This window comes from Equus caballus, chromosome 1, assembly GCF_041296265.1.
Source record: "Equus caballus isolate H_3958 breed thoroughbred chromosome 1, TB-T2T, whole genome shotgun sequence".
Lineage (NCBI taxonomy): Eukaryota > Metazoa > Chordata > Mammalia > Perissodactyla > Equidae > Equus > Equus caballus.
The window spans coordinates 30,403,750-30,429,030 of NC_091684.1; the positions used below are offsets into that span (position 1 = coordinate 30,403,750).

At 37.7% G+C, this 25,281-nt stretch overlaps 1 protein-coding gene across 3 annotated transcripts in view; it reads left to right on the forward strand.

Annotated features, from left to right (window-relative positions):
• CHUK (component of inhibitor of nuclear factor kappa B kinase complex) overlaps nt 1–23,892 on the forward strand; it is a 37,486-nt gene extending 13,594 nt beyond the window's left edge. Inside the window, exons 10-22 of one of the 3 annotated variants that reach the window (XR_011421838.1) lie at nt 2,828–3,022; nt 4,007–4,109; nt 6,980–7,103; nt 7,505–7,656; nt 9,581–9,642; nt 10,944–11,053; nt 11,748–11,797; nt 18,454–18,550; nt 18,844–18,991; nt 19,546–19,679; nt 20,282–20,516; nt 21,905–22,004; nt 22,749–23,892. Coding sequence is in view for 2 of the 3 variants with exons in the window: in XM_023640995.2 (XP_023496763.1) it covers nt 2,828–3,022; nt 4,007–4,109; nt 6,980–7,103; nt 7,505–7,656; nt 9,581–9,642; nt 10,944–11,053; nt 11,748–11,797; nt 18,454–18,550; nt 18,844–18,991; nt 19,546–19,679; nt 21,905–22,004; nt 22,749–22,778 (1,305 nt within the window). In the remaining variant the exon portion in view is untranslated. The remainder of the gene's footprint in view (nt 1–2,827; nt 3,023–4,006; nt 4,110–6,979; nt 7,104–7,504; nt 7,657–9,580; nt 9,643–10,943; nt 11,054–11,747; nt 11,798–18,453; nt 18,551–18,843; nt 18,992–19,545; nt 19,680–20,281; nt 20,517–21,904; nt 22,005–22,748) is intronic. The other 2 variants (XM_023640995.2, XM_023641003.2) reach the window with 2 other exon arrangements.
• The last annotated feature ends 1,389 nt before the right edge of the window (nt 23,893–25,281 follow it).

The following is a 25,281-nucleotide window of genomic DNA, read 5'->3' on the forward strand; positions in this document are numbered from 1 at the left end:
CCACTGAAGATAATGGTGAAACAGGAGTATTTAATTATTCCTTCTTTGCCTCGTTTTTCATGCCCCTATGTGTAACTATATCCTGAAAGTCTCTTCTTGGTTTTCTCTTTTTCCGTAATAGTTTTTCTTCCTTTTCTTTGGCAGTCTCTTCAGTTGTATAACTTTAACTGTAACTGAATATGGATAACTCCCAAATTTATCTCTCCATTGTGACTTTTATGCAGAGTATTTATAACTGGTATGTAACTACATCTCGTGGTCCTACTGGCACCCAAGACTCAATTTATTAAAAACTGAACACATTTGCTCCATTAAATCTACTTCTGCAGCTTTTCCTGTGTCTCTTACTTGCACTGTCACCTTTCCAGTTACCTAGGTAGGAAACTAGCTATCTGACTATTCCTTCTCCTTCAATCTGCATATCCAATTATTTTGTCAGATTTATCTTTTGATTTTTTTTTTTTTTTTGGTGAGTAAGATTCACCCTGAGCTAGCATCTATTGCCAATCTTCCTCTTGTTTTGCTTAAGGAAGATTAGCCCTGAGCTAACATCTGTGCCAGTCTTCCTCTGTTTTGTATATGGGATGCCGCCACAGTATGGCTGAGGAGTGGTGTAGGTCCGTGCCTGGGATCCAAACCCACAAACCTGGGCTGCTGAAGTGGAGCACACGCGTGGACTTAAACACTACACCACAGGGCCAGCCCCTCTTTTGAATGTTTTAACAATGCAGGTTCTCAAGTTAGAAAGCCTTCCATATTTCCTTTTTGCTTATTGAATAAAGTCCAAACTGTTGCGTTGGTATTCAGAATCTATCTTGTTCTCATTTCATCCTACACTTCCTGCCTTATCTCCTATTATGCCCTAAGGGGACATCATTTTGTGTATGTTTGAACTGGATTGCTTATATTCTCTGATTATGCTCATTTCTTTCTACTTCTCTCCCTCTGCCTACCTTGTTTTCTGCCTAAAAGAACCTTTCTTCTTTCATTCTTTTCTTGTTCTAATCCTTCTTCCTTTTCAAAGTTTAGCTCAAATAGTGCCTCGTTATAAAGCACCTTTTTCCTCCCGCCAAGTAATCTCCTTTGGAACCTGCACAATACTTTACGTTATTATTGTACCTATCGCATTTTGCCTTATATTTTAGTTCTCTTAATGTTTCTTAGTATCTTCTATTTGGCTATGAGTCTTTGGAGGGCAAGGATCATAAGTTACTCAATTTGCATACCCACTACCACGACAACACACTTAATAGTATGTACCGTAGTAGGCACTCATTAAATATTTGAGTGAACAAAAGAAGAAATTTCAGTTGTATTTCCTCTCCCTTTCTTTTGCTCCCTTCTGGCTCAGCTTTGGTAGTGTGATCACTTACCCTGGTTTGACATATACCCGGTGTAAAAGTAAATGTCCACCTTAGGATTTTCATCCTAAGTTTCTGCTGTTGTTCTTAGAGGCAGCTGTCATAGTGTGAAATCTGCCTAGGCTGGGAAGGAATGGAAGTTCTCAGTGGGTTTACTTGTATTGTAAATCTGTGTCAACTTAAAGATCCCCTTCTCATCCCTCGCCCTTTTTTAAACATAAAAGATTGTTATATGTTAAAGGAAAGTTAATGCTTTACCTATTTTTTTTTTTGAGGAAGATTAGCCCTGAGCTAACTGCTGCCAATCCTCCTCTTTTTGCTGAGGAAGACTGGCCCTGAGCTAACATCGGTGCCCATCTTCCTCTACTTTATATGTGGGACACCTACCACAGCATGGCTTGCCAAGTGGTGCCTTGTCTGCACCTGGGATCCGAACCAGCGAACCCTGGGCCACCAAAGCGGAACGTGCGCACTTAACCGCTGCACCACTGGGCCAGCCCCAATGCTTTACCTTTGTAATAAGCATTTCCAGCAGAGATAATTTTAATTATTTGCATATACTAGTCGATGTAAGGCATTGGAGAAACATAGGTATTAATTTTGTATGGCTTATCTAAGGACAATGGAAGGAAGAGGATTTAAAATCATGTTGTGTTCAAAAGACCTTTAACTCTGTGGCTGTCCTTAGTTACCTGGGTAGAGCCCCACCCAAGTCAGTCTCAGACTCCCTTGGCCTGTATCAGACTGCTTTCAGTGGGGCTTTATGTGAGAATATGAACACTGTTTTCTTATCTAACTTTGGGTCCTTAGGCAGATCACTGCTCTGGGATTTGGTTGCCTTATCTGAAAAATGAGAATAACAGTATGTTTTTCTGTTTAAAGAGAGGCCTTGCTCTTCTATCCATTGATTATTTCTTGAGACAGTGTGGGGAGTCAGATAGATATGAGTTCAAATCTAAGCTCTCCCAGTTATCAGCTGTGTGATCCCTAACGAGTTAACTTCTCAGAGCTCTGATTTCTCTCCTTGCCAAAATGGAGATTACAAAATCTAATTAACGGGATGTTATGTGAAAGCACTTAACTCTGTGGTTGGCATGTTATTAAGCACTTGATAAATGGGAACATTTCCTTCCAGATCTATGATATGTTTCTCAGAATAAATAAGTGTTGCCTTTTTAAATGGGGGTTTTTATTTCTTGATTTTCTGCATCCTTAGAACTAGAAAGAATAAACTTTGGAACTCTATTCCTTGGAACTAACATCTGTTGTGGTAGAAAAGTAAACACTCCTTTTTCAGTTTTCAGAATGTCATTTTATAATTATAGAAGATCTCACTTTGGAAAATGATTGAACCTTGTTTAGTGCAGAGATAATACCTTTTGCTCATATACCCTTTAGTATCTAGCACTGAATCTTTTATGTAACAAATGATCCATAACCATTTCTCTTTTTTCCTATTTATCCAGATAGTACACATCCTAAATATGACTTCTGCAAAGATAATTTCTTTTCTTTTACCACCTGATGAAAGTCTTCATTCACTGCAGTCTCGTATTGAGCGTGAAACTGGAATAAATACTGGTTCTCAAGAACTTCTTTCAGAGACGGGAATTTCTCTCGATCCTCGAAAACCAGCCTCTCAGTGTGTTCTAGATGGAGTGGTAAGAGAATTCTCATATACCTAGAGTATAAGAAATCTGTTTGCATAGAGGGATTGCATGCCCTGCATTTTCTGATGCATCCTTGGAATCCCTTGGAGGTTGGTGCACATCTTATAGTTCTTTTAGTTTTATCCTAGTCATTACTCTTAGCAACGTGAACAAGGAAGAGATGAAAGATTTGTTGTTTTGAACTTTGTATGACTTTCTCTTCGGTGCCAGTTCTCTCCTGCCTCTTTCTTTCCCTTTTGGTTCTTGAAGCCTAGAACCTTGAAATTAGACCAGCAGTCTCATAGGTCCTACCAGAGGATAGATGCATGGTAAAATATGATTGTGGTCATGCCTCTTTTTTTCTTTTTTTTTTGATTGTATTGAGGCATATTTTATGTATCGTATAGTTTACTCATTTCAATTGTACAAATCGGTGGGGTTTTTTTTTTAGTAATTTACCTAATTGTGCAGCCATCGCCATAAATCAGTTTTAAAACATTTTCCTCTCAGTAAAATCCTTCGTGTCCATTAACTATTAATCTCCATTCTGCTCGCCTTAGGCAGCCGCAAATTTACTTTCTATTTCTAGATTTCCTTTTTCTGAACATTTTATGTGTATGGAATCATACAATCTGTAGTCTCTTGTGTCTGACTTCTCTCACTTAGTGTTATGTTTTTGAAGTTCATTCATGTCATAGCATGTATCAGTACTTCATTCCTTTTGATTACTGAATAATATTCCCATTGTATGGATATGTCTTATTATGACTTTTTGCTTTTGTCCTTTTGGGTCTGGTGATTGGTTTTCACTTTAGCTCATACTACAGTTATTTATTTATTTTTCCTGAACAAAAGTTTAGACCTTAAATCTATAAGATGTATGCTAATGAATAGTAACTTTATTCATTTGCATTTCGTAGTAGGAAATCTGGTGCTTAAGTGCTTAGAGAACCTAGAATTTTTAAGGATTTTTTTTTTTAATTGTTTCTTTTTCAGCGAGGCTGTGATAGCTATATGGTTTATTTGTTTGATAAAAGTAAGACTGTATATGAAGGACCATTTGCTTCCAGAAGTTTATCTGACTGTGTAAATTATATTGGTAAGTACAGTCCATTTATTGACTGAGCTTTAAGCCTCAAATAATTTTGTCTTAACATGTTTAGTAGAAATGGTCTTTTGGTGTTTCTGTTCTGTATCTCATACTTCAGGTTTCTATATGTGGTAAAAATGGATTTATATAGTTTGGAAAGTGAAAAGGTAGATTTTAAATCACTACCAGATCCCTCATTTGGGAGAAGACTTACTTTCCTGAGGGTCAGGCGCTCTCAGATAGAAGAATGAATCTCCACTCTTAATTAAGTCTATATTTTAGTTGCTTACTCATTATTTAAGCATGTTCAAATATTTCATTTTATCCTATGAATACTGCTTAATGTTCAAATCTTTTCATTTATTCTGTGAGAATTATTCTTTTTTTTAAAGATTGGCACTCTGAGCTAACAACTGTTGCCAATCTTCTTTTTTTTTTTCTCCGCAAATCCCCCCAGTACATAGTTGAATATTTTAGTTGTGGGTCCTTCTAGTTGTGGCATGTGGGACGCCACCTCAGCATGGCCTAATAAGCAGTGCCATGTCTGCACCCAGGATCCGAACCAGTGAAACCCTGGGTTGCCGAAGCGGAATGCACAAACTTAACCACTCAGCCATGGGGCTGGCCCCTATTCTTTTCTTTTGAAGAAGTTAAGTGATCAGTTTCTATCTACCCAAAACTAAAATCAAGCACAAAATTGTATAATCAAGAACAGAATTGAACATAAGGACTAAAATTATATAATCTTTCCTCTCTGTTACCTTTTTATTAGTTTTTTTAGAAATATTTTAGATTTACAGAAAAATTGAGCAGATAGTACAGAATTCTCATGGTACTCCTTTGCCCCATACATATAGTTTCCCTTCTTGTTAACATCTTACATTAGTATGGTACATTTGTTGCAATTAATGAACCAATATATTACTATTAACTAATGTCCATACTTTATTCAAATTTCCTTAGTTTTTATCTGGTATCCTTTTTCTTCTTCAGGATCCCATCCAGAATTCCACATTACATTTAGTTGTCATGTCTCCTTAGGCTCCTCTTGGCTTTGACAGTTTCTCAGACTTTCCTGAAGGGTTTTTGATGACCTTGACAGTTTTGAGGAGTACTGGTCAAGTATTTTGTAGGATGCCCCTCTGTTGCAATTTGTCTGATTTTTTTCTGCCTCATGATTAGATTAGGATTATGGGTTTTGAGAGAAAGATCGCAGAAGTAAAGTGCTATTTTCATCACAGTATATAAAAGGTACATACTGTCAACATGATTTATGACTGTTGGTGTTGACCTTGATCACCTGGCTGAAGTGGTGTTTGTCAGGTTTCTCCACTGTAAATTTTTGTCTCCCTCCCCTTTCCATACTGTCCTCTTTGGAAGGAAGTTGCTATGCAGAACCCACACTTCACAAGGAGTAGGGAGTTATGCTCTCACTCCTTTAGGGTAGAGTATCTATATAATTTGTTTGGAATTCTTTTGCACATGAGTTTTATCTCTTCTCTCTCATTTATTAATTTATTCAATCATTATATCAATATGGATTCATAGACATTTATACTTTGGATTATAGTCCAATACTAGTTTATTTTGTTGTTCAAATTGCTTCAGCTTTGGCCATCAGGAGCTCTTTCATTTGGCTTCCTGTGCTGCTTGTACTTGCTCCGTCATTGAGAGGTTTTTGTTTTGTTTTTAGCACTTCCTTAACTTTCTGGCACTACAAGGGGCTTCAGGCCCATCTTGTATATTTCCTGGTCCAGTCCTAGAATCAGCCATTTCTCCAAGGAGCCCTGGTTCCTTTAATTGGAGAATAGTATTAGAAACCAAGATCTGGACACTAGGTGTGCTTCTTGCTATGGGGGTATCATTTCTTAGGACTTTTCAGACTTTATTTTTTAAAGTATATGATTTTTCTTTTTTTGATCAGGCTGCTCTTCCCCAGATTCTTTTTCTAAAAGTGTTTGGTTTTTTTTAATTTTGATTTGGTTTGGTTTTTCGGTCTGTTGTAGGAAGCCTCTGGAGTAAGTGTGGATATATAAGAATAGAAGAAAGGTTAATTGAAGCTATTAATAATTATTAGGGGAGGCAAAGATTTTTCCAGATACAAAGCTTTATTTTTTAAAAAATCTGCTTCAGATCATGTGTGTTCTCAATATGAACCCTAATGTAAGCAACCTTTCTCTGAAGGTTTTCATTGGAAAAAAGTAACAGAGAATATAATTGCCACCTTACAATGTAGAATGAATCTCTTTAAATCTTGGAGAATTTCATAATGTTAAAATGGGATTTCACTGAAGTTAATACATGCCTGCCATGGTTTTAGAAAGTAGCATTCCATTTATCAAAGAAAAGGTAAGAGAGAATCATAAATAGATAATTTCATGAGTCTGGCATTGAAGAAAGCATATCTTATTAGGATGTCACTTACCGTGTATGTTTTCCTGAAGCTGGTTGTAGTTCAGGAGATGAAACTTATTATTCAGAGGCAGGAAAGACTGGGAGATTGTGAAGGAGATGGGACTTGATTTAGAACTTGAAAGAAATAAAGAATTTGGATTATTGTAAAGAAAAAAAGTATTCTGAGTTGGAGAGAAGCAAGGAAAAAAAGACAAGATATAGGAATAATTGCAAGCTTCGTGCTTATGTAGTAATTACATCTTATTCGTTTTTATTTCCCCTTGCATCTGGAGCAGGGCTTGTGTAGTGCAAGTGCTCCATAAATGTATATTGAACTGAAACAGTATCAAGTGGTTCTTTTTAGCATCAGTTGCTAACATCTATAAGAATGATATTTGTATGGACAGGAAATCACAAAGAATGATAAATGAACTGTAAAAATCTTCAAAAGTAACTCCCCTGTCCTTTTCCCCATCATCTTATAGTACAGGACAGCAAAATACAGCTCCCAATTATACAGCTGCGTAAAGTATGGGCCGAAGCAGTGCACTACGTGTCTGGGCTAAAAGAAGACTACAGCAGGCTCTTTCAGGGACAAAGAGCAGCAATGTAAGTGGATTCTATTGTTTATAGGCACAATATCCTGTGCATTAATGCTCAAGAATTAATCTTGCCAGTTTTCACTAATCAATATTCCATGCAATGCTAAAATATTGGGCCAATTTGGAATGTAATATTGTGATCAGACTTACAGAATTCTCACTTATGGTCTGAAACTATCCAGTTGCAATGACTTGAGAGTAGTTCCTGAACGGTCTTAGAATAAGAAGATTGTTTTATCGTAGAATATCACAGGCAGGAAGTCTTTAGAGACCAGATCCTAGAGATCAGCTATGTCTCATAGATTGATAATAGAAACTTAGGCTTTGGGCTTATGGCAATTTAAGATTTTAAATTTTTGTTCAATATTTCTGAAATGCTAATATCTTTTTTTTGTTGTTATGGTTTAGGTTAAGTCTTCTTAGATATAATGCTAACTTGACAAAAATGAAGAACACTTTGATCTCAGCATCTCAGCAACTGAAAGCTAAATTGGAGTTTTTTCACAAAAGCATTCAGCTTGACTTGGAAAGATATAGTGAGCAGATGACTTATGGGATATGTAAGTGTTTGAGTGATGTATTTGAAAGAAGCATCTAGTCTCTTGACGCTATCTGCTATTTTCCCTTCTTGTCTCATAGCCAGATGTTTCACTTATATTCACATTAGAACATTGGACACCTCAAATCATCATAAACCTTCTTTGTTTTGAATGTTAGCTCTTTTTTTTTTTAACCTTTAGTTGAGCCACTTTACAGGGATTTCCCCCCACACGCACACAATTGGGCTAAAATTTGTTCAGCTCCAGAAAAATATAGAAGTGTTATAAGAATTTGTGATTTTCAAACCTCATTTTTAAAATATATACGCTCTGTATTGGAGTAACTTCTTACCCAGGGAAGTCTTAAGCTACTTTCTGTAAATAATAACACAAATAATTCCACGGTGTTTTTTTCTAAACCACCTACTGTGGAGTCCCACTGTTTTTTTGTTGTATACAGCCTCCAATTTTTCAGTATTTGACTGCAAGCTTATCCCCCTTCGGATATACTAAGGAAATATAAAAAGCAGAGTTAAAATTCAAATAATAAGCTGAAGGGGTCCCCATCAGCATTTCTGTTTTCTTTCATGAAACAAATCCTTTTTTGGAAACAAATCCTCTTTGTATACCTGTCTGAGCAAGGTATGTATATCTCAGAATAAATGATCACTAGTGTCCAGTTGGGTGAATAAGTTTACACACTAGAGCTGGTTCTATGATTGATGTTTTATTTCTTTTTGTGTATTACAGGCATTCTGATGAATAGCAAAACATAATTATTTCATCAAATTGTCTTTGGTTTGGCTTGTCAGTTTTATATCTTATATAACTGTTAAAAAAGAATGAGGTATATGATTTTTGTGTGCTGATATTCAAAGATCACCTGGGTCTTTAATGGCAGCAATGTTTTAAGTTGGGGAAAAAGCAAAAAAAAGTATGGATAGATGGTCTCTCTTGTGAGGGAAAAGGATATGTGTCCATGTAACAAATGATTAATAATAAGATCCCTTAGGGTGGAGGGGAGGAAGAGAGAGTCTGTTCTTTTTTTTTTTTTTTTTTTTTTAAAGATTTTATTTTTTTCCTTTTTTTCTCCCCAAAGCCCCCCAGTACATAGTTGTATATTCTTCGTTGTGGGTCCTTCTAGTTGTGGCATGCGGGACGCTGCCTCAGCGTGGTTTGATGAGCAGTGCCATGTCCGCGCCCAGGATTCGAACTAACGAAACACTGGGCCGCCTGCAGTGGAGCGCGCGAACTTAACCACTCGGCCACGGGGCCAGCCCCTAGTCTGTTCTTTTTATATCCTTTCATAGTGTTTGATTTTTTTTAAAAAAATCATATTCCTGTATTACTTAAAAAAAATGTTTTTTTAAGAGAAAAACCATCTGTAATAGTTTCCTAGGGCTGCCATAACAAATTAACATAAACTGGGTGGCTTAAAACAACAGAAATTTATTATCTTACAGTTCCAAAAGCTAAAATTCCAAAATCAAGGTGTCGGCAGGGCCATGATCCCTCTGAAGCCTGTGGAGAAGAATCCTCCTTGCCTCTTCTAGCTTCTGGCGGTTTGCCAGCCGTCCTTGGCGCTCCTTGGCTTGCAGCTGCAGCACTTTAATCTCTGCCTCTGTCGTCAAATGGTGCTCTCCCCTTATATGTCTGTGTCTCTGTGTCTCTTCTCTTCTTGTAAGGACACTAGTCATACTAGATTAAGGAGCCATCCTACTCTAGTATGACCTCATCTTAACTTAGCTAATTGCATCTGCAATGACCCTATTTCCAAATCAGGTCTCATTTTGAGGTACTGTGGGTTAGGAACTCAGCATATCTTTTAGGGGGACAATTCGATTTATAACATTATTTTTGATGTTGATAAGGCAAGGAAGTGGGCACGTTAGTAATTAAAGCTGTGGCTATTTCTGAGATAACCCATTTAGACTTTTTTTTTTAGCCTCAGAAAAAATGTTAAAAGCATGGAAGGAAATGGAAGAAAAGGCTATCCACTATGCTGAGGTAAGATCACTGAGCTCATTCTGTGTGCTTATTCGTCCCTGAGGTCTCCCTTAGAAATTATCTCTGGTTTTGGTACGTAGAGTATTTTTCATGTCATGCCTGAATGTCAGACAATATCTAGTAGGAGCTTTGTGTATATAGAGGACGGTACCATAGTGGATAAAAACAAGGGCTTTGGGCAAATGAGAGTAAACTGAAGCCTCACTAAGTTTCAATTTCCATATTATATTATGGGACTATTCCTTTTTTAATAGGATTATGCACATTAAATGGGTATAAATAATAAATGGTAGTTATTGTTATTTCTGTGACTGGTTTATTTATTTATTTATTTTTTAAAGGTATGGTTTGTTTTTTGGTGAGAAAGATTGGCCTTGAGCTAACATTTATTACCAATCTCCCCCTTTTTTTTCTCTCCCCAAAGTCCCAGTACATAGTTGTATATCCTAGTTGTAAGTCATTCTAGTTCTTCTATGTGGGGTGCCACCACAGCATGGCTTGATGAGTGGCGCTAGGTCTGTGCCCAGCATTGGAACTCGTGAACCCCAGGCCACCAATGTGGAATGTGTGAACTTAACCACTTAACCACAGGACTGGCCCCCTGTGACTGGTTTAGATAGGATGGCTGCACATCTTGGTTTACCTGGGGCAGTCTCAGTTTATCTCTGTCTTGCCATAATTATCAATAGTATTCCCTTTCACTCTCAAAATTATGCTATTTTGGACAGTAAATTATATGGTCATGTGGGTATAGATCATTCTCTAGGTGGCAGATTCTTGCCTTACCCTGTACATCTGTCTGTGGTCCCACTAAATGGTTGCTCTCGTTGATACCAGTACTTACCCTGAGGATAGGGGTAGGGCAGTTGGTATCCTGGGGTGGGAAATCCAGTGCCTGTCTTTCTGCGTCCTTATTCAAGGCACTCCAAAACAAGAGGCAATGAAAACCACAGAACTGAAAACCACAGGGCAATGAAAACCATACCAATGGTTTTGGTGGCCACTTTTTATCTGTCTTATTACTGACACTTCTATCTTTTTGCTTCTCAGGAGGAGAAAGTGAATGCTAGTAGTTTACTCTTGTCAGGAGAGAAGAGAGAGAGGCATAGGAATTAGGATGTTCTTATGGGAAAGATGGTGTCAGAATCTGAAAGATAAAAAGGCTTGAACGAAATCAGTGTTTCATATTAAATCATTTAGTTCTCCTACTGTAGCAGCAAGTCATTCTCTAAAGTCTGAGTTCTTTTCTGTGTTGTCTGGTGGTCAGCTTGTCATTTCCTTTGTGTTTCATCATATTTTAGGTGGGTGTCATTGGAAACCTGGAGGAGCAGATCATGTCTTTGCACACTGAAATCATGGAGCTACAAAAGAGCCCCTATGGAAGACGTCAGGGAGACCTGATGGAATCTCTGTAAGGATGTGCTCATGTTGGTATTGGCGTCTAATGTTTTGCAGCAGATTGTTCCTTCTGTGTACAACAGGCTGTAGTGCAGTGTAGTGTAAGCTGCAGGTTAAGCCTGTATGTGATTTTTTCCGTATAGTTTTCCTTTCCCCAAATACACTGGCATATTTAAAAAAGAAGTTTTCTCTTAGTCACAGGAAATTTTTGAAATAACTCTTTCGCTTGACTTTTGGTTTGTTAATCAAAGCATCTTTTCATGTGAGTGTTAAAAAGAATTTTTAAAGTATTCTAAGTTATAGGCGATTTCCCTACTTACCATACTTCTGGTCCAATGTATTGTCTATTAAATGCTCCAACTGAGGTTAACTTCCTAAGTGTTTGGATTAGAAACTTCAGATTTTTTTTGTCTAGTCACAGGCCATCATTTTTGCCCATTTAAGTGTTTCTGGTGCAAAGATGTTGTATAGGTGGTGATAGATCAGAGCAGACATGAAGTATATTCAACTTTGCGTTTTAAGATCTTTCTTATTACTCAGTGTAATGCTCTGTAAAGTATTCGTTGGCAACATGTACTTGCTTTAAAATGGGACCATTACTCTATTCAAACGATGTCGTTCATTTCAAGTTGTGGAAATGACTAATAATTTCGATTATTAGTCATTAAATTATCTTCACATATGGAAGCATGTTTTCTGTTTCCTAGGGAACAGCGTGCTATCGATCTTTATAAGCAGTTAAAGCACAGACCTTCAGGTAAGACACTTTTATCACAGTATACAAAGTCATTTTAGGAAACCATCACTAGCTTAAGAAATCCAAGGGATTGAATTTTAAACAAGCTGCAGAATAAATTCCAGTTTTGGTATAACCATTGAGATGTTTATGGTACAACAGCTGTTAAGTTTGTGAGACTTTAAGAGATTAGAAAGGCAAAGTAACAAGAAAATTGAGATGGAAAAATTTTAAAAGGGAAATGAAAGAAAGGAATGAAAGAGAAAAAAGGAACTCAAAGAAGGGGAAAAGGAAGCAAGAAATGTTTGGAAAGATGGAAAAAATAAGTGTTGCTTAAGATTAGAGAGGTTGGAAAGAATTTGCTGCTTGGGTTCAGGTGTGGAATGGTCAGAGGGAAGGCCCACGTGCTAGGCTGGAGCAGTTTACCTTGAAAATGATGCTTTCATCTGCACTGGTCACTGATGGCTTGTCCTCTGCAAAACATTTCCTGTTGAACATCTGCTAAGTACAGAGTGTGACCTGCTGGAAAGAGCACTGGATTGGGAATTGGAAGGCTTGAATTCTAGACTGGGCACTTTACTGACCAAGTGACCTTGGGCAAATCACCTAATCTCCCTGTATCTCATTTCCCTCTTCTGCAGAATGGGGGTGAAACCTAGCTTTCCTAACTCAGTGAGTGTGCTTGGCAGTGTATTTGAGAGGATGTTTGTGAAAATGCTTTGAAAACTATGAAATAGTATGTACCTGCAAGATATTATCCTTCAGCTAAAAATTGATTTGTTTTGAAGGGTTACAGAAAAAATAAAAGGTGAAGTCTGTGCCCTAATTTGCTATATACCTAAACTGTAAAAAAAAAAAAAGACGTAAGTTTTGCACTTTAAAATTTGCAAACATATGCAAATTAATATAAGTGTGAAATTGTTTTTAACAAGTAATGTGATCTCTTCTACATTGGTTTTTATTGTAGTTGAGTTTGTTCAGTTTATTTCTACAAACATTTATGAGGTACATATGAGATAGGCACCTAAGTCTGACTAGGGGTCAGGGATGGCTAGGGGAGGTTTCCTAGGAGATGACATCTGAGATGAGCCTTAAAGACTAAGTAGCAGTAGCTAGGAGAAAAGAGATGGCCTCTTATGTATATGAGTATAATTGGTAAAGACATGTAGATGGAGCACTTAGCATGTTTGAGGACGTTCAGTGTGACTGGAGTGTAGAGTTTCAGGAGGAAAGAGATGTGGCTGGATCATAAAGGATCTGGTATGTCATGGTAATGAGTTTGAATTTCATCATGATGGCAAGGAGAAACCCTAAAAAGTTTTAAGCACGGGAATGGCATGATCAGATTAGCATTTTTGGAATACTGCTCTGGTCGCATTGTGCATAATGAATTAAAGTGTGGCTAGGCTAGAGACGGGCATTAGTCATGAGGTTGTTGAAATAATCATAGCTCAGTACAGGGTGAGCCATGAGCTAAGGCAGAGAGACTGAACTGTGGCAGTGGGGTGAAGAGGAGGGTAAGGGCAAGAGAGAGATTTGGGAGGTAAAACTGATAGTGTTGAATGTGAGTGGCTGGAGATGGAATAGGGAGTCATGGATGCCTCCCAAGTTTGTAGCTAGGGCAGCTGGGTGCATTGTACTTTTCACTACCATGCATTCATAGTTTTAAAAAAGCCAGTTTTATTTAAGAGTCCTAGATAAAGCAGTAGAAATTGTATTTAGATCTCTACATATTTTTCGTATTCTGTGTGATGAAATGGAAGTACTTATAAAGTGCTTCTGCTACCTGCGGCAGTATGATGGTTGTCTTAAGGAAAATCACTTCAGCAATTGTTTACCTTGCTTATTGACTGGCCTCTTCTTTAATGGAACACCATTTTTACTTGAAAGAAAGACCGTCAGACAAACCGTGGTTATTGAGATTTGGGTATGTGGCAGATATTTTCTCAAAAATTAATGAAGCCTGCCTGTCACTTTAAGGAAGAAACCAACAATATTTGTTGTCAGTGATAAAATTCCATGTTTCAAGCAAAAAATTACAATTTAGGAAAACTTGTATTCATCAACTGAAATTTGTCAGCTTCTCAATCCTTAAAGACTTTCCTGATGAGAGCAGTGGTGATGTTAAAAAGATTTGCAAAAATGTAAAACAATGCCAGTTTTCTCACTAAAATTTTTTTGTTTTGGAAAATACAGTTATTTTTAATAAAAGTATGTTAACAGGTAATGAGGGTTTTTTTTCAGTTTATTTTTTTATTGTGGTCATAATCGTTTGTGACGTTGTGAAATTTCAGTTGTACATTATCATTTGTCAGATACCATATAAGTGTGCCCCTTCACCCCTTGTGCCCACCCCACAGCCCCCTTCCCCTTGGTAACCACTAAACTGTTCTCTTTGCCCGTAAGTTTGTTTATGTTCGACAAATAAGTGAAATCATATCGTGTTTGTCTTTCTCTGTCTGGCTTATTTCACTTAACATAATACCCTCAGGGTTCATCCTTGTGATTGCAAATCGGACAATTTTGTCTTTTTTTTTTTTTTTTGAGGAAGATTAGCCCTAAGCTAACATCTGCTGCGAATCCTCCTCTTTTTGCTGAGGAAGACTGGCCCTGAGCTAACATCTATGCCCATCTTCCTCTACTTTATATGTGGGACACCTGCCACAGCATGGCTCTACAAGTGGTGTGTAGGTCCACACCCAGGATCCAAACCAGCAAACCCTGGGCCACCGAAGCAGAACATGCAAACTTAACTGCTGCACCAGTGGGCCAGCCCCTAATTTTGTCTTTTTTTATGGCTGAGTAGTACTCTATTGTGTGTACATATATATATATATATATACACCACATCTTCTTTATCCAATCATCGTTTGTTGGGCACTTGGGTTGCTTCCACATCTTTGCTATTGTGAATAATGCTGCAGTGAACATAGGGATGCATAAGCCTCTTTGTATTGTTGATTTCAAGTTCTTTGGGTAAATATCCAGTAGTGGGATGGCTGGGTGATATGGTATTTCTGTTTTTAATTTTTTGAGAAATCTCCATACTGTTTTCTATAGTGGCTGTACCAGTTTACATTCCCACCAGCAGTGTATGAGGGTCTTCTTTTCTCCACAACCTCTCCAACATTTGTTATTTTTTGTCTTGGTGATTATAGCCATTCTAACGGGCATAAGGTGATATCTAAGTGTAGTTTTATTTGCATTTCCCTGATGATTAGTGATGTTGAGCCTCTTTTCTTGTGCCTATTGGCCATCTGTATATCATCTTTGGAAAAATGTCTGTTCATATCCTCTGCCCATTTTTGATTGGGTTATTTGGGGTTTTTTTAGTTCAGTTGTATGAGTTCTATGGAAATTAACCCTTTGTTGGATATATGATTTGTAAATATTTTCTCCCAGTTAGTGGGTTGTTGTTTCATTTTGATCCTGATTTCCTTTGCCTTCCAGAAGTTCTTCAGTCTGATGATGTCCCACTTGTTTATTTTTTCTTTTGTTTCCCTTGTCCGAGTAGACATGGTATTCGAAAAGATCCTTTTAAGGCTGATGTCAAAGAGTGTACTGCCTATATTTTCATCCAGAAGTTTTATGGTTTCAGGTCTTACCTTCAAATCTTTGGTCCATTTTTAGTCTATTTTTGTGTATGGAGAAAGATAATGGTCTACTTTCATTCTTTTGCATGTGGCTGTCCAGTTTTCTCAGCACCATTTTTTGAAGAGGCTTTCCTTTCTCCATTGTATGTTCTCGGCTCCTTTGTTGAAGATTAGCTGTCCGTAGATGTCTGGTTTTATTTCTGGGCTTTCAATTCTGTTCCATTAATCTGTGTGCCTGTTTTTGTACCAGTGCCATGCTGGTTTGACTACTATAGCTTTATAATATATTTTGAAGTCTGGGATTGCAATGCCACCAGCTTTGTTCTTGTTTCTCAGGATTGCTTTGGCTATTTGGGGTCTTTTCTCGCCCCATATGAATTTTAAGATTCTTTGTTCTGTTTCTGTGAAGAATGTCATTGGGATTCTGATTGCGATTGCATTGAATCTGTAGATAGCTTTAGGTAGTGTGGACATTTTAATTATGTTTATTCTTCTGATCCAGGTGCATGGAAAATCTTTCCAGTTTTTTTTTTTAATATTTTATTTTTCCTTTTTCTCCCAAAGCCCTGGGTACATAGTTGTATATTTTTATTTGGGGGTCCTTCTAGTTGTGGCATGTGGGATGCCGCCTCAGCATGGCTTGATGGGTGGTGCCATGACCGCGCCCAGGATTTGAACCAGTGAAACACATTCTACTAGGCCAACATCACCCTGATACCAAAGCCAGACATTTATTTATTTATTTATTCTAGTTTGTTTGTTTGTTTTGAGGAAGATTAGCCCTGAGCTAACATCTGCCACCAATTCTCCTCTTTTTTGCTGAGGAAGACTGGCCCTGAGCTAACATCCATGCCCATCTTCCTCTATTTTATATGTGGGACATCTGCCACCGTATGGCTTGAGAAGTGGTGTGTGGGTCCACACTTGGGATCCGAACCAACAAACCCCAGGCTGCTGAAGCGGAGTGTGGGAACTTAACTGCTATGCCACTGGGCTGGCCCCTGACCCAGAACATTTATTACGAATCCAGAGCAGGGGCCGGCCCCGTGGCTGAGTGGTTAAGTATGCGGGCTCCGCTTCGGAGGCCCAGGGTCTCACTAGTTCTGATCCTGGGTGCAGACATGGCACCGCTCATCAGGCCATGCTGAGGCAGCATCCCACATAACACAACCAGAGGCACTCACAACTAGAATATACAACTATGTTCCTGGCAGTGGGGGGGTGGGGGGGGTGCTGGGCTTTGGAGAGAAAAAGAAGGTTGGCAACAGACGTTAGCTCAGGTGCCAATCTTAAAAAAAAAAAAAAAGAATCCAGAGCAGAAGTGAAAACCTGTGAATCAGTAGTGACAAGAGAGCACATGGTCGTATAATTTTTTTTGTTGGTAGTGTTTAGTAGCTTGGATTACAGGAACTGATAGAGCAGATGGTTAGACTGATCCAGGGTTAGGATTTTGCTGATAGAATAAGAGGACAAAGAAGTTGAAGATAATGAAAAAAAGTGATAGAAGTGATAGAAGTTGTGGTTAGAGTAAAATATTGAAATTTTAGATTTCAAATAGAGAAAGTCTAATTCTTTTTTTTTTCTTTAATCAATATTCGTTACTCCAAGTCTTCTGGCCAGTGAATCAGATACTGCAGATGAAGATACACAAAATTCCATCCATTGCCTCAGTCAAATTAACTTTCCACAGTCAATGATAGCATTTGTTTGCAGTATCCAGGTCAGCATATCAGCATATCATAGGGCCTAGAAATAAATTTTCTAGCCAGTAAACTTCTCTGAACTGAGAGTCACCTTGAATGACAAACTAGTTGTAACAAGAAATTTTGTCTATTGTTACAGGTTATATAATTACACTTGATATATAGTCTCTAGTGTCCTTTCTAGCTTAGTGTTGACTTGAGACTCTTGTTCAGCTGAAAACAGTGAAAACCAACTTTCTTCATTCTCTGTGTTGGAGTAGGTTAAAGTTCTGAAGGGTTTGACCATCTAAAAGACCTGGTTATGTGGGAAAGCTGTGGGGCCTGGTCTGTGGGATTGAGGAAGGGGAGCGTGTTTGGAGAGGAGCCTCTGTATCTGGTTGTTGGTGAAGAAGTGACAAAGAGAGAGCTGTGTGGGGAAGAAAGTTGAGCTACGGGGGAGGTCTTTGCGGTGATAACAAAGAACACTGAAATTTTTTTAAATCTCTTTTGATACTCTTTTCATAGTAAAATGTGAGTAACAATAGTAGCCATCTCATAGGACCCCTGTAAGGGCTAAATGAGAAAATTGTAAGCAAGTAATAGCAAATAATAATAGTATTTTTGCATTTGAGATTAATTATTTTCCAAGGAAATACCAGCGTGATCCATGAGCAGTCTTCCAGTTTTTTAAAAGTTAAGTAGCCATTTTCTGAAATGTAACAGTTAATGTTAATTTTTTTTTTATTAAGGTAGCATCTGGTATAAACTGAAGAACTCACTCACTGTGACCACACAATTATCCCATTTGACAACCTATGTCAGCTGCCAGTTTGCTTTAAGATGTCATACCACCCTCAAAGTGAACTTTCAGGGTGTCGAGAGGTCCTTTTATTAGTGCCTCAGTCAGCTTTTTAAGTTTTCATGGGCTATAAACAGATAGATAAACATGAGATTCCAAGCAACCTAGTTGGGGCAAGGGCCTCCTTCCTTTGAGGCAGTCCAAGTTTGATGAATTGTCCTACAGTTTCTGAATAAGTGATGTTAATCATCTAAAAAAAGTGGATCTCTTGGCCAGAAGGCTGCATATGTGTCTGGGGCTTGGGTTAGTATGGGTTACAGATAGCCAAGACTACTCTTCTCAAAAGCAGGCAACGAAGGTCTCCAAAGATACAGTGATAAATTTATGTATACATTATACACACATAACATTGTTTTTAGATATATAATTATAATTTATTTGTATATATCATATCTTAAAATCTTTTATCTTAATCTAATTTTGAATTTAAATGGAGATGTGTATTAATTAAAACTAGTTTCAGATTTTTAGGAATTTTTTGTTTGGAGGCTGATATGTTCATGCAGAAGAGAGGTTCTACCTATTGACTGAGGTCTTTTATAGATCACTCCTACAGCGACAGCACGGAGATGGTCAAGATCATTGTGCATACTGTGCAGAGTCAGGACCGGGTTCTCAAGGAGCTGTTTGGTCATCTGAGGTAGAAAAATTGTTTTATTTCCTATTGAAAAGCCAGGGTACTTTTGTCATGTTCCTTTCAAAGTGTAATAGCCCTTTTTGGTAAATATCCTAGACCCGGGAAGAGTTGTGGCAATATCCTGGGCAGCTTGACCACAGTTGCATGTGTGTCTGTGTCCTATTTGTGTACACTGCTTTGGAGATCAGTCATTAAATCTGAAGCTGATTGTGGTTCCTTTTCCCAGCTGGGTTTGGGAGTATGGTGTACAGTCTTGGGGGATGTTTAAGGGTCTGACACTGATTTAATCTCTCCAGCAAGTTGTTGGGCTGTAAGCAGAAGATTATTGATCTACTGCCCAAGGTGGAAATGGCCCTCAGTAACATCAGAGAAGCTGACAATACTGTCATGTTTATGCAGGGAAAGAGGCAGAAAGAAATATGGCATCTCCTTAAAATTGCCTGCGTAAGTAACTATTAATGAATTATTTATGTAACATTAATTTGCTGTTATTCCCTGCAAAAAGGATTTTTATCAGCATGATCTGGATCCTCTTGAAGACGTGTATTTTGTGTTGGATTGACACTCATGTTCTTTACTTGGTGTCTGACTAGCAATTCAGATGCAGGACTTCTTGATCATCTTTCATGACCACTCTCCTTTTCAGCCTCCTGTTTTTATATTCCTCCGGCCCTAGACCTCTATGGTATCCCAACCTGATTTGGGGATTGATGTACCTGACTCGTTAATGAAACCAACTGTTTGTTCAGCTGGTTTTTTTTTCTCCAATCAAAGTGGAATTGGATGGGTAGATACATTTGGTTTTAGCCAATAAAGAAAGGGGCCACAGACAGGATAGTTAGTAGTGGTGTGTAAAGGTGGGGATAGTCTTATACAGAAGTAGTCTGATTGTGCATATAAATAGTGATAAAAATAGAAGTCCTAGGAATGTGGTAGGAAATTGTATGAATCAGTAGAGGTGCTTGCCTATAATCGTTTGGCTTTTTTTTTTCCTTCAGACACAGAGTTCTGCCCGGTCTCTTGTAGGATCCAGTCTAGAAGGTGCAGTAACTCCTCAGGCATCAGCGTGGCTACCCCCGACTTCAGCAGAACGTGAACACCCTCTGTCATGCGTGGTAACTCCTCAAGATGGGTGGGTTCACTTTGTAACAATAGATAGTTGTGTTTTCAAGAACAGTGTTAGGAATGAGGCAGGAGAGTATAATGGTTAAGGCATAGTCCTCAGTGCCTTATAGACCAGGGTTGAGTTCTGGACTGTTCCTTTGTAATAACCTTGTGTAATTAACTTGACTTTTTTAATGTTCACATTTCTTCATCTGTAAAATGGGAACTGTGAAAATTGAATTAGACAATGTATGTAAAGTGCTTGGGAAGTAAATATTCATCAAATGTTACTTACTATTAGCTCAATCCAAGCTCTAAGTCCTTTCTCTGTTACTGGCTTATCAATTCTTTTTCTCAAACTTTATTTCTCCCTTAAACATTTATGTCTATGAGAAATTATGCTGTCTTTTTTGCATTTATCATTTTGGGGCCCTTGATTATCCCTCTAATGAACTGTTGAGTTTAACTTACTCTTTTTTATAACTTAGTATCTCTAAAATCAGACTTTTTTCAATGCCTTAAATCAGTTTTGCAAATAAGAACTCAAGTTTGAAGCCCTATATTTTCTTTTATTAATTCCTACGCTTCTGCTAAAAGCTGAATGACTATCCATTTTTGTTATTTTCTCAGCATAAGATGTGCCGTATCCAGAGCCAGTGGCTCTTTGCTAGCTTGTGTACTGTTGCTTTTCTCACAACTCATGGAGACCTCTACAGCACCAGCATTTCCTGGAAGCTCTGCCCATAATTAGTTTTGCAGAATTGCAGCCCTGTTACATCACTGCTCAGGAGGTCATGCAGCTGCACATTCTGTACTCTACTTTTATGAGAGAAAAGCACATGGCAGGAAGGCAAGCTGATATCAGGTATTTTATTTTTTCAAAGAAAGCAAATTATAGGGTATATCTTAGGGTCAGTATAGATTTGGCCCAGTGTAATACATCCACAGCTATAGTACAGGCTAATTATATAGATTTGAGGAAATATTTCATTAGTCAGAGTTGAAGCAAATAAAATTTAATACATTACTAACCTTTTTGCTTTCATTAAAGGCATTTAGGTTTGTTAGGGGATGCTAATGGTTGCAAATATCACCTCTATACAGGTAATTTCCAATTTGAGGTAATGGTTGTTTGCAAAAGCATATCTGACAGGAATTTTAAATATATTTTCTAGTAGGAATACATTATAAAGGAAAACTGATTTCAATTATAATGTACCTGTGGTACTTCACCACCAAGGATTGGGAACTGTTGGACTCAATTTTTCCATCTGTTGAATAAGAGCTGAATTAGAATTTAGTTCTAAGCTAATACAGTCATGTGTTGCTTAACAATGGGGATACATTCTAAAAAATGTGTCATTAGGTGATTTCGTCATTATGCAAACATCGTACACAAACCTAGATGGTATAGCCTACTCCACACCTAGGCTATATGGTACTAATCTTAGGGGACCACTGTCGTAGATGTGGTCCATCAGTGACTGAAACGTTGTTATGCAGCACGTGACTATAGTGGCTATCATCCATAGGCTAGAACTGATTCTAATAGGGTAGGGACTGAGGGTTGGTAAAAGGTGAGGATCTAGGTTATATGGAAAAGGAAAGCATGGAAGGCGGAAACCAGAATCAGGAGTTCCTTCAAATACAAACTTCCAGGGATACTTCTAGGTTCTGGGCAGCTCCCCGTCACATTGTTTTCTTCTGTTGTCCTCAGGAATCAGCTTGCTTGTTTTCTTTTTCATTGCTATCATCTGTAGTTTCCAACCAGAGTTTCTTACCTTTCCTGATCCTTGCAGAACAGATTGTACTTTTGTGTCTTCTCCCCTACATTTGTGTCTCTGAAGTAAGCATGCTGGTGTTTTTATACTTGTAAGGAAAAGGAAATAATCCAGAAACAAAAAGAGATCTTTCATCTGTCTATGCCACAAGGATTCCCCTCCCTTGCCAGTTAGCATTTCAGGGGAAAAAAGTTGTGTATAAGTGCCATTTATATTTAAGAGGAAAATCAGATTGGAGTTACGGTAGACTTCTTATCATTAGGGCTGGGTAGAGACAACAGCTTGGAGTAACAAGCAGGACTCTGCCTCTGGGCGGGAGGGATGAGGAAACTGAAGACCACAGGAGTCAGCTGCATTGGGGTGCTGGGTTGCAGGAAGGGCAGTGATCGTGTTGACCCTGAAGACCAGAAAGTAGAGGAAATTCATATGCCCCTTGGCTGAATTTGAAAAGGCTTATTTTTTCATCCCACAGGGAGACTTTAGCACAAATGATAGAAGAAAATTTGAACTGTCTTGGCCATTTAGGCACTATTATTCGTGAAGCAAATGAGGAACAGGGCAGTAGGATGATGGTAAGTTTTATATGGCTATGGGTGTGTATTTTAGGCATGTTGGGTGCTAGCCTTATGTGGCATTTGGGATGCATATGGGGAATAGAAGAACTCAAGAAAGAGCATTTGAGGAATATCTTCCACCTCAAATCCCCATCTTCTCTTATAGACATATCAGGGATATACTAGGATTATGTTATCAGTAATCTTCAACAGTAGCACTTTTGGTCAAATTAAATGAATGATGAGCTTTCTTTGCAATGTGACTACTGAAATTGAATGGTTTATGCCTTTTTGCTTCAGCAGTTAATTTTCTCCCATAAGATGGGGCAGGATTTGTACTATAATTCAAATGTAGTAACTGCTGTATGTAAAATAAATAATGTTATTATAGTTGTAGTTAACACAAGTGTTTATATTAAAATTTGGTTACTGTGAATTATTGATTTGTTAAAATTTGGAGAAACTATAATAAAATGTTTACGAATTAACTTTTACTACATTTAGTCTCGATGCCAACTCTTTGTATTTCGTCTTTCATTAACAACAATTGCTTCAAATATTTATGAAAACTCTTGGAAATATTTTTTTAATTAGCAAAAAGTAAGGTAAACTAAATTCTCTAATTGTAACTTATTTATACTTCTGATTTTCCAACTTTTTTTGGATTATAAAATGTCCAAACATAATTTGCAAAAATGAACACCCATAGACCTGCTACTTATAGACAGCATCTAATTATAACTTTTTCATGCCTGGTTTTAGAATCTTGATTGGAGTTGGTTAACAGAATGACTTGCCACTTGTTCACTGTCCCTAAACCTATGGAAGTTGTTGCTGCACATGTTGGAAATTTTTCTCCCATGAAACTATTCTTCAGATACCAGTCAATGGAAGAAATGGCCATGATCAGAAATTATGCATGATTTTACAAACACAATATTTTGATTTGGGGTAATTTTAACTTCTGTACAGATTTGCAATCCATTTGTTTTCAAACTTGGTAAAACATTACTTATTTAACTGACTAAAAATATCTTAACATTTAACTTTTGGGCATAAGGCCAAAAGTAATATATGCAGAGAAGAAACCTCAACTAACATGTGTTCTAAGTAAAAGCTGTCTGCTTATATTTTTATGGAAGAAACTGTTCTTAACTAAAATTACTTGTTGAAGAATAAACCCTACCTCCTTGTGTTGCACTCAACAGTGCTCTTCCTGGCATCATAAGGAGGTGGCTCAGACCTGCACATTTGACAATATCCCTTTCCTACAGAAGGGATTGTGCATCTGGGCCTTTAATACCAGTTGAGACTCATGAGTCTTAAGTGTGCTATGTGAATACATATTTAAGATGTACATTTAATAATATCCAAGAGAAGTCACCTGTTAATTTATAATGTATTTGAAAGCTTATTTGTTTTTTCATTTGTAAAAATGGGTTAAGGTATATTTCATGTGTTGTCATACAAATTTATAAAGGTCCGCACTCCCTTATCTGTAATTCCAAACTCCAAATGTTCTGAAAACAACATTTTTCATAAGCTTGGTGACAAAACTTATTTGCTTGCAAATCTAACCTGAACTGACATTGAATCTGTTTATCCCATTTAGTGTGACTATTCATGTATTTTGTTGCAGAACTATGAACATGTTTGATTAGGGGGGAGGGGTGCTGCCAAAGACCCTGCTGGGGGTTTACGTAGTATGGTATATGCACTGAATTACCTTTCTAAAATCTGAAAACTTCATAATTCTGAAACATGTGGCCCTAAGGGTTTCAGATAAAGGATTGTGGATCTCTATCTGTTAAGTAATTTAGAAGGAATTATTTGTTAAAAAAAAATGTGAAATGCTTTTGTATTCTAGACAGTTTTTAACTTTGTGTATTAAATGATTTTTAAATTACTTTTGAATCTCTATTTATTAAAATCAGATTATAATAGAACAGTTGAATATGGTTTGGGAAAAAGTAAAGGTTCCATGAAGTGGAATTGGAGCACAGTATAAGATTAATGGGCTCTCAGTGTACTTTCTTTAGGAATTAAACAGGACTTATGGTAAAGACAGAATTGGGTAGCTTCTTTAATATGGTCTTTTCTCCTGAGATGCCCTATCACCACTGTCCATGTCTAAAAATCATGCTCATATCTTGCCCTATAAACTGATGGCTTAGTCACAGCATTGCCATTTTGCAGTAATCCCCAGCATTCCCATTTTGCCAGTCATCTAAGTTTGAAAGCTTGAGATTATCTTTTTAGTCATCCAGTGGTACTGTTTCTCTAAATAGGGAAATTCTGACTGTCACCTGTTACAACAGGCAGTCTCTCTCTCCTCTAGGTCTAGGTTTTCATCAATAAACATTTATTTGGGTACCTGTTGCTTGGAAGATAGTGAGCTAGATGGTAAGATCAGAAACAGTTAACAAAGGTAGTACAGAAAGAATGCTTACCTGGGACTCTGAACACTGTAAGCCATTCAAGCAATGAAATTATTGTTAAAGGATTTTATAAATGATCGTGCGTTTTCTAAATATCATTTTTTTAATTTAAAGATTTTATTTTTCCTTTTTCTCCGCAAAGCCCCCCAGTACATAGTTGTGTATTTTTAGTTGTGGGTCCTTCTACTTGTGGCATGTGGGATGCTGCCTCAGCATGGCCTGATGAGCGGTGCCATGTCTGCACCCAGAATCTGAACCGGTGAAACCCTGGGCCGCTGACGTGGAGCGCACGAACTTAACCACTCGGCCACGGGTTCGGCCCCCTTAATATCACTGTAATAACTGATAGAAGATGTGCTGTAGGGTCAGTGTATTGCTGCAGTGATGTCAGAGTAGCCTGATCTACATGATACGGGCAGGTGATGTGAGTCAGAATAGACTATTGTAGTGAGATCACCTCAGACATGCTTCTGATGCATGGGTTGACCACTCTATTTTTTGTTGGGTGACAGCTTTTCAGAGTTGAATGGCAGTTGTGAATTGTATACATTTCATTGTCTAATTCAAGCAATATGAAAAACTAAGAGAATCCATCCAGAAAAGAGGCCCTGGAACAAGTTATTTTTTATTCTTTTTGCTTTTTGGAAGTTCAAGTAGCTAAGCTCTACAAATATCATTTATCTGGAACAGACAAGGTCCCAGACATTCCTAGGTAATAAAAGTCAAATGAATGATATGGTAAGTGCATTTATTGAAGGAAGAGGGTAGAGTATCTGGGAGGACTTGCTTTAATGAAGACTTGAATTGGTTCTATTTACTCCTTCCCATTTCCACTGTTACTACCATTGTAACCTTGG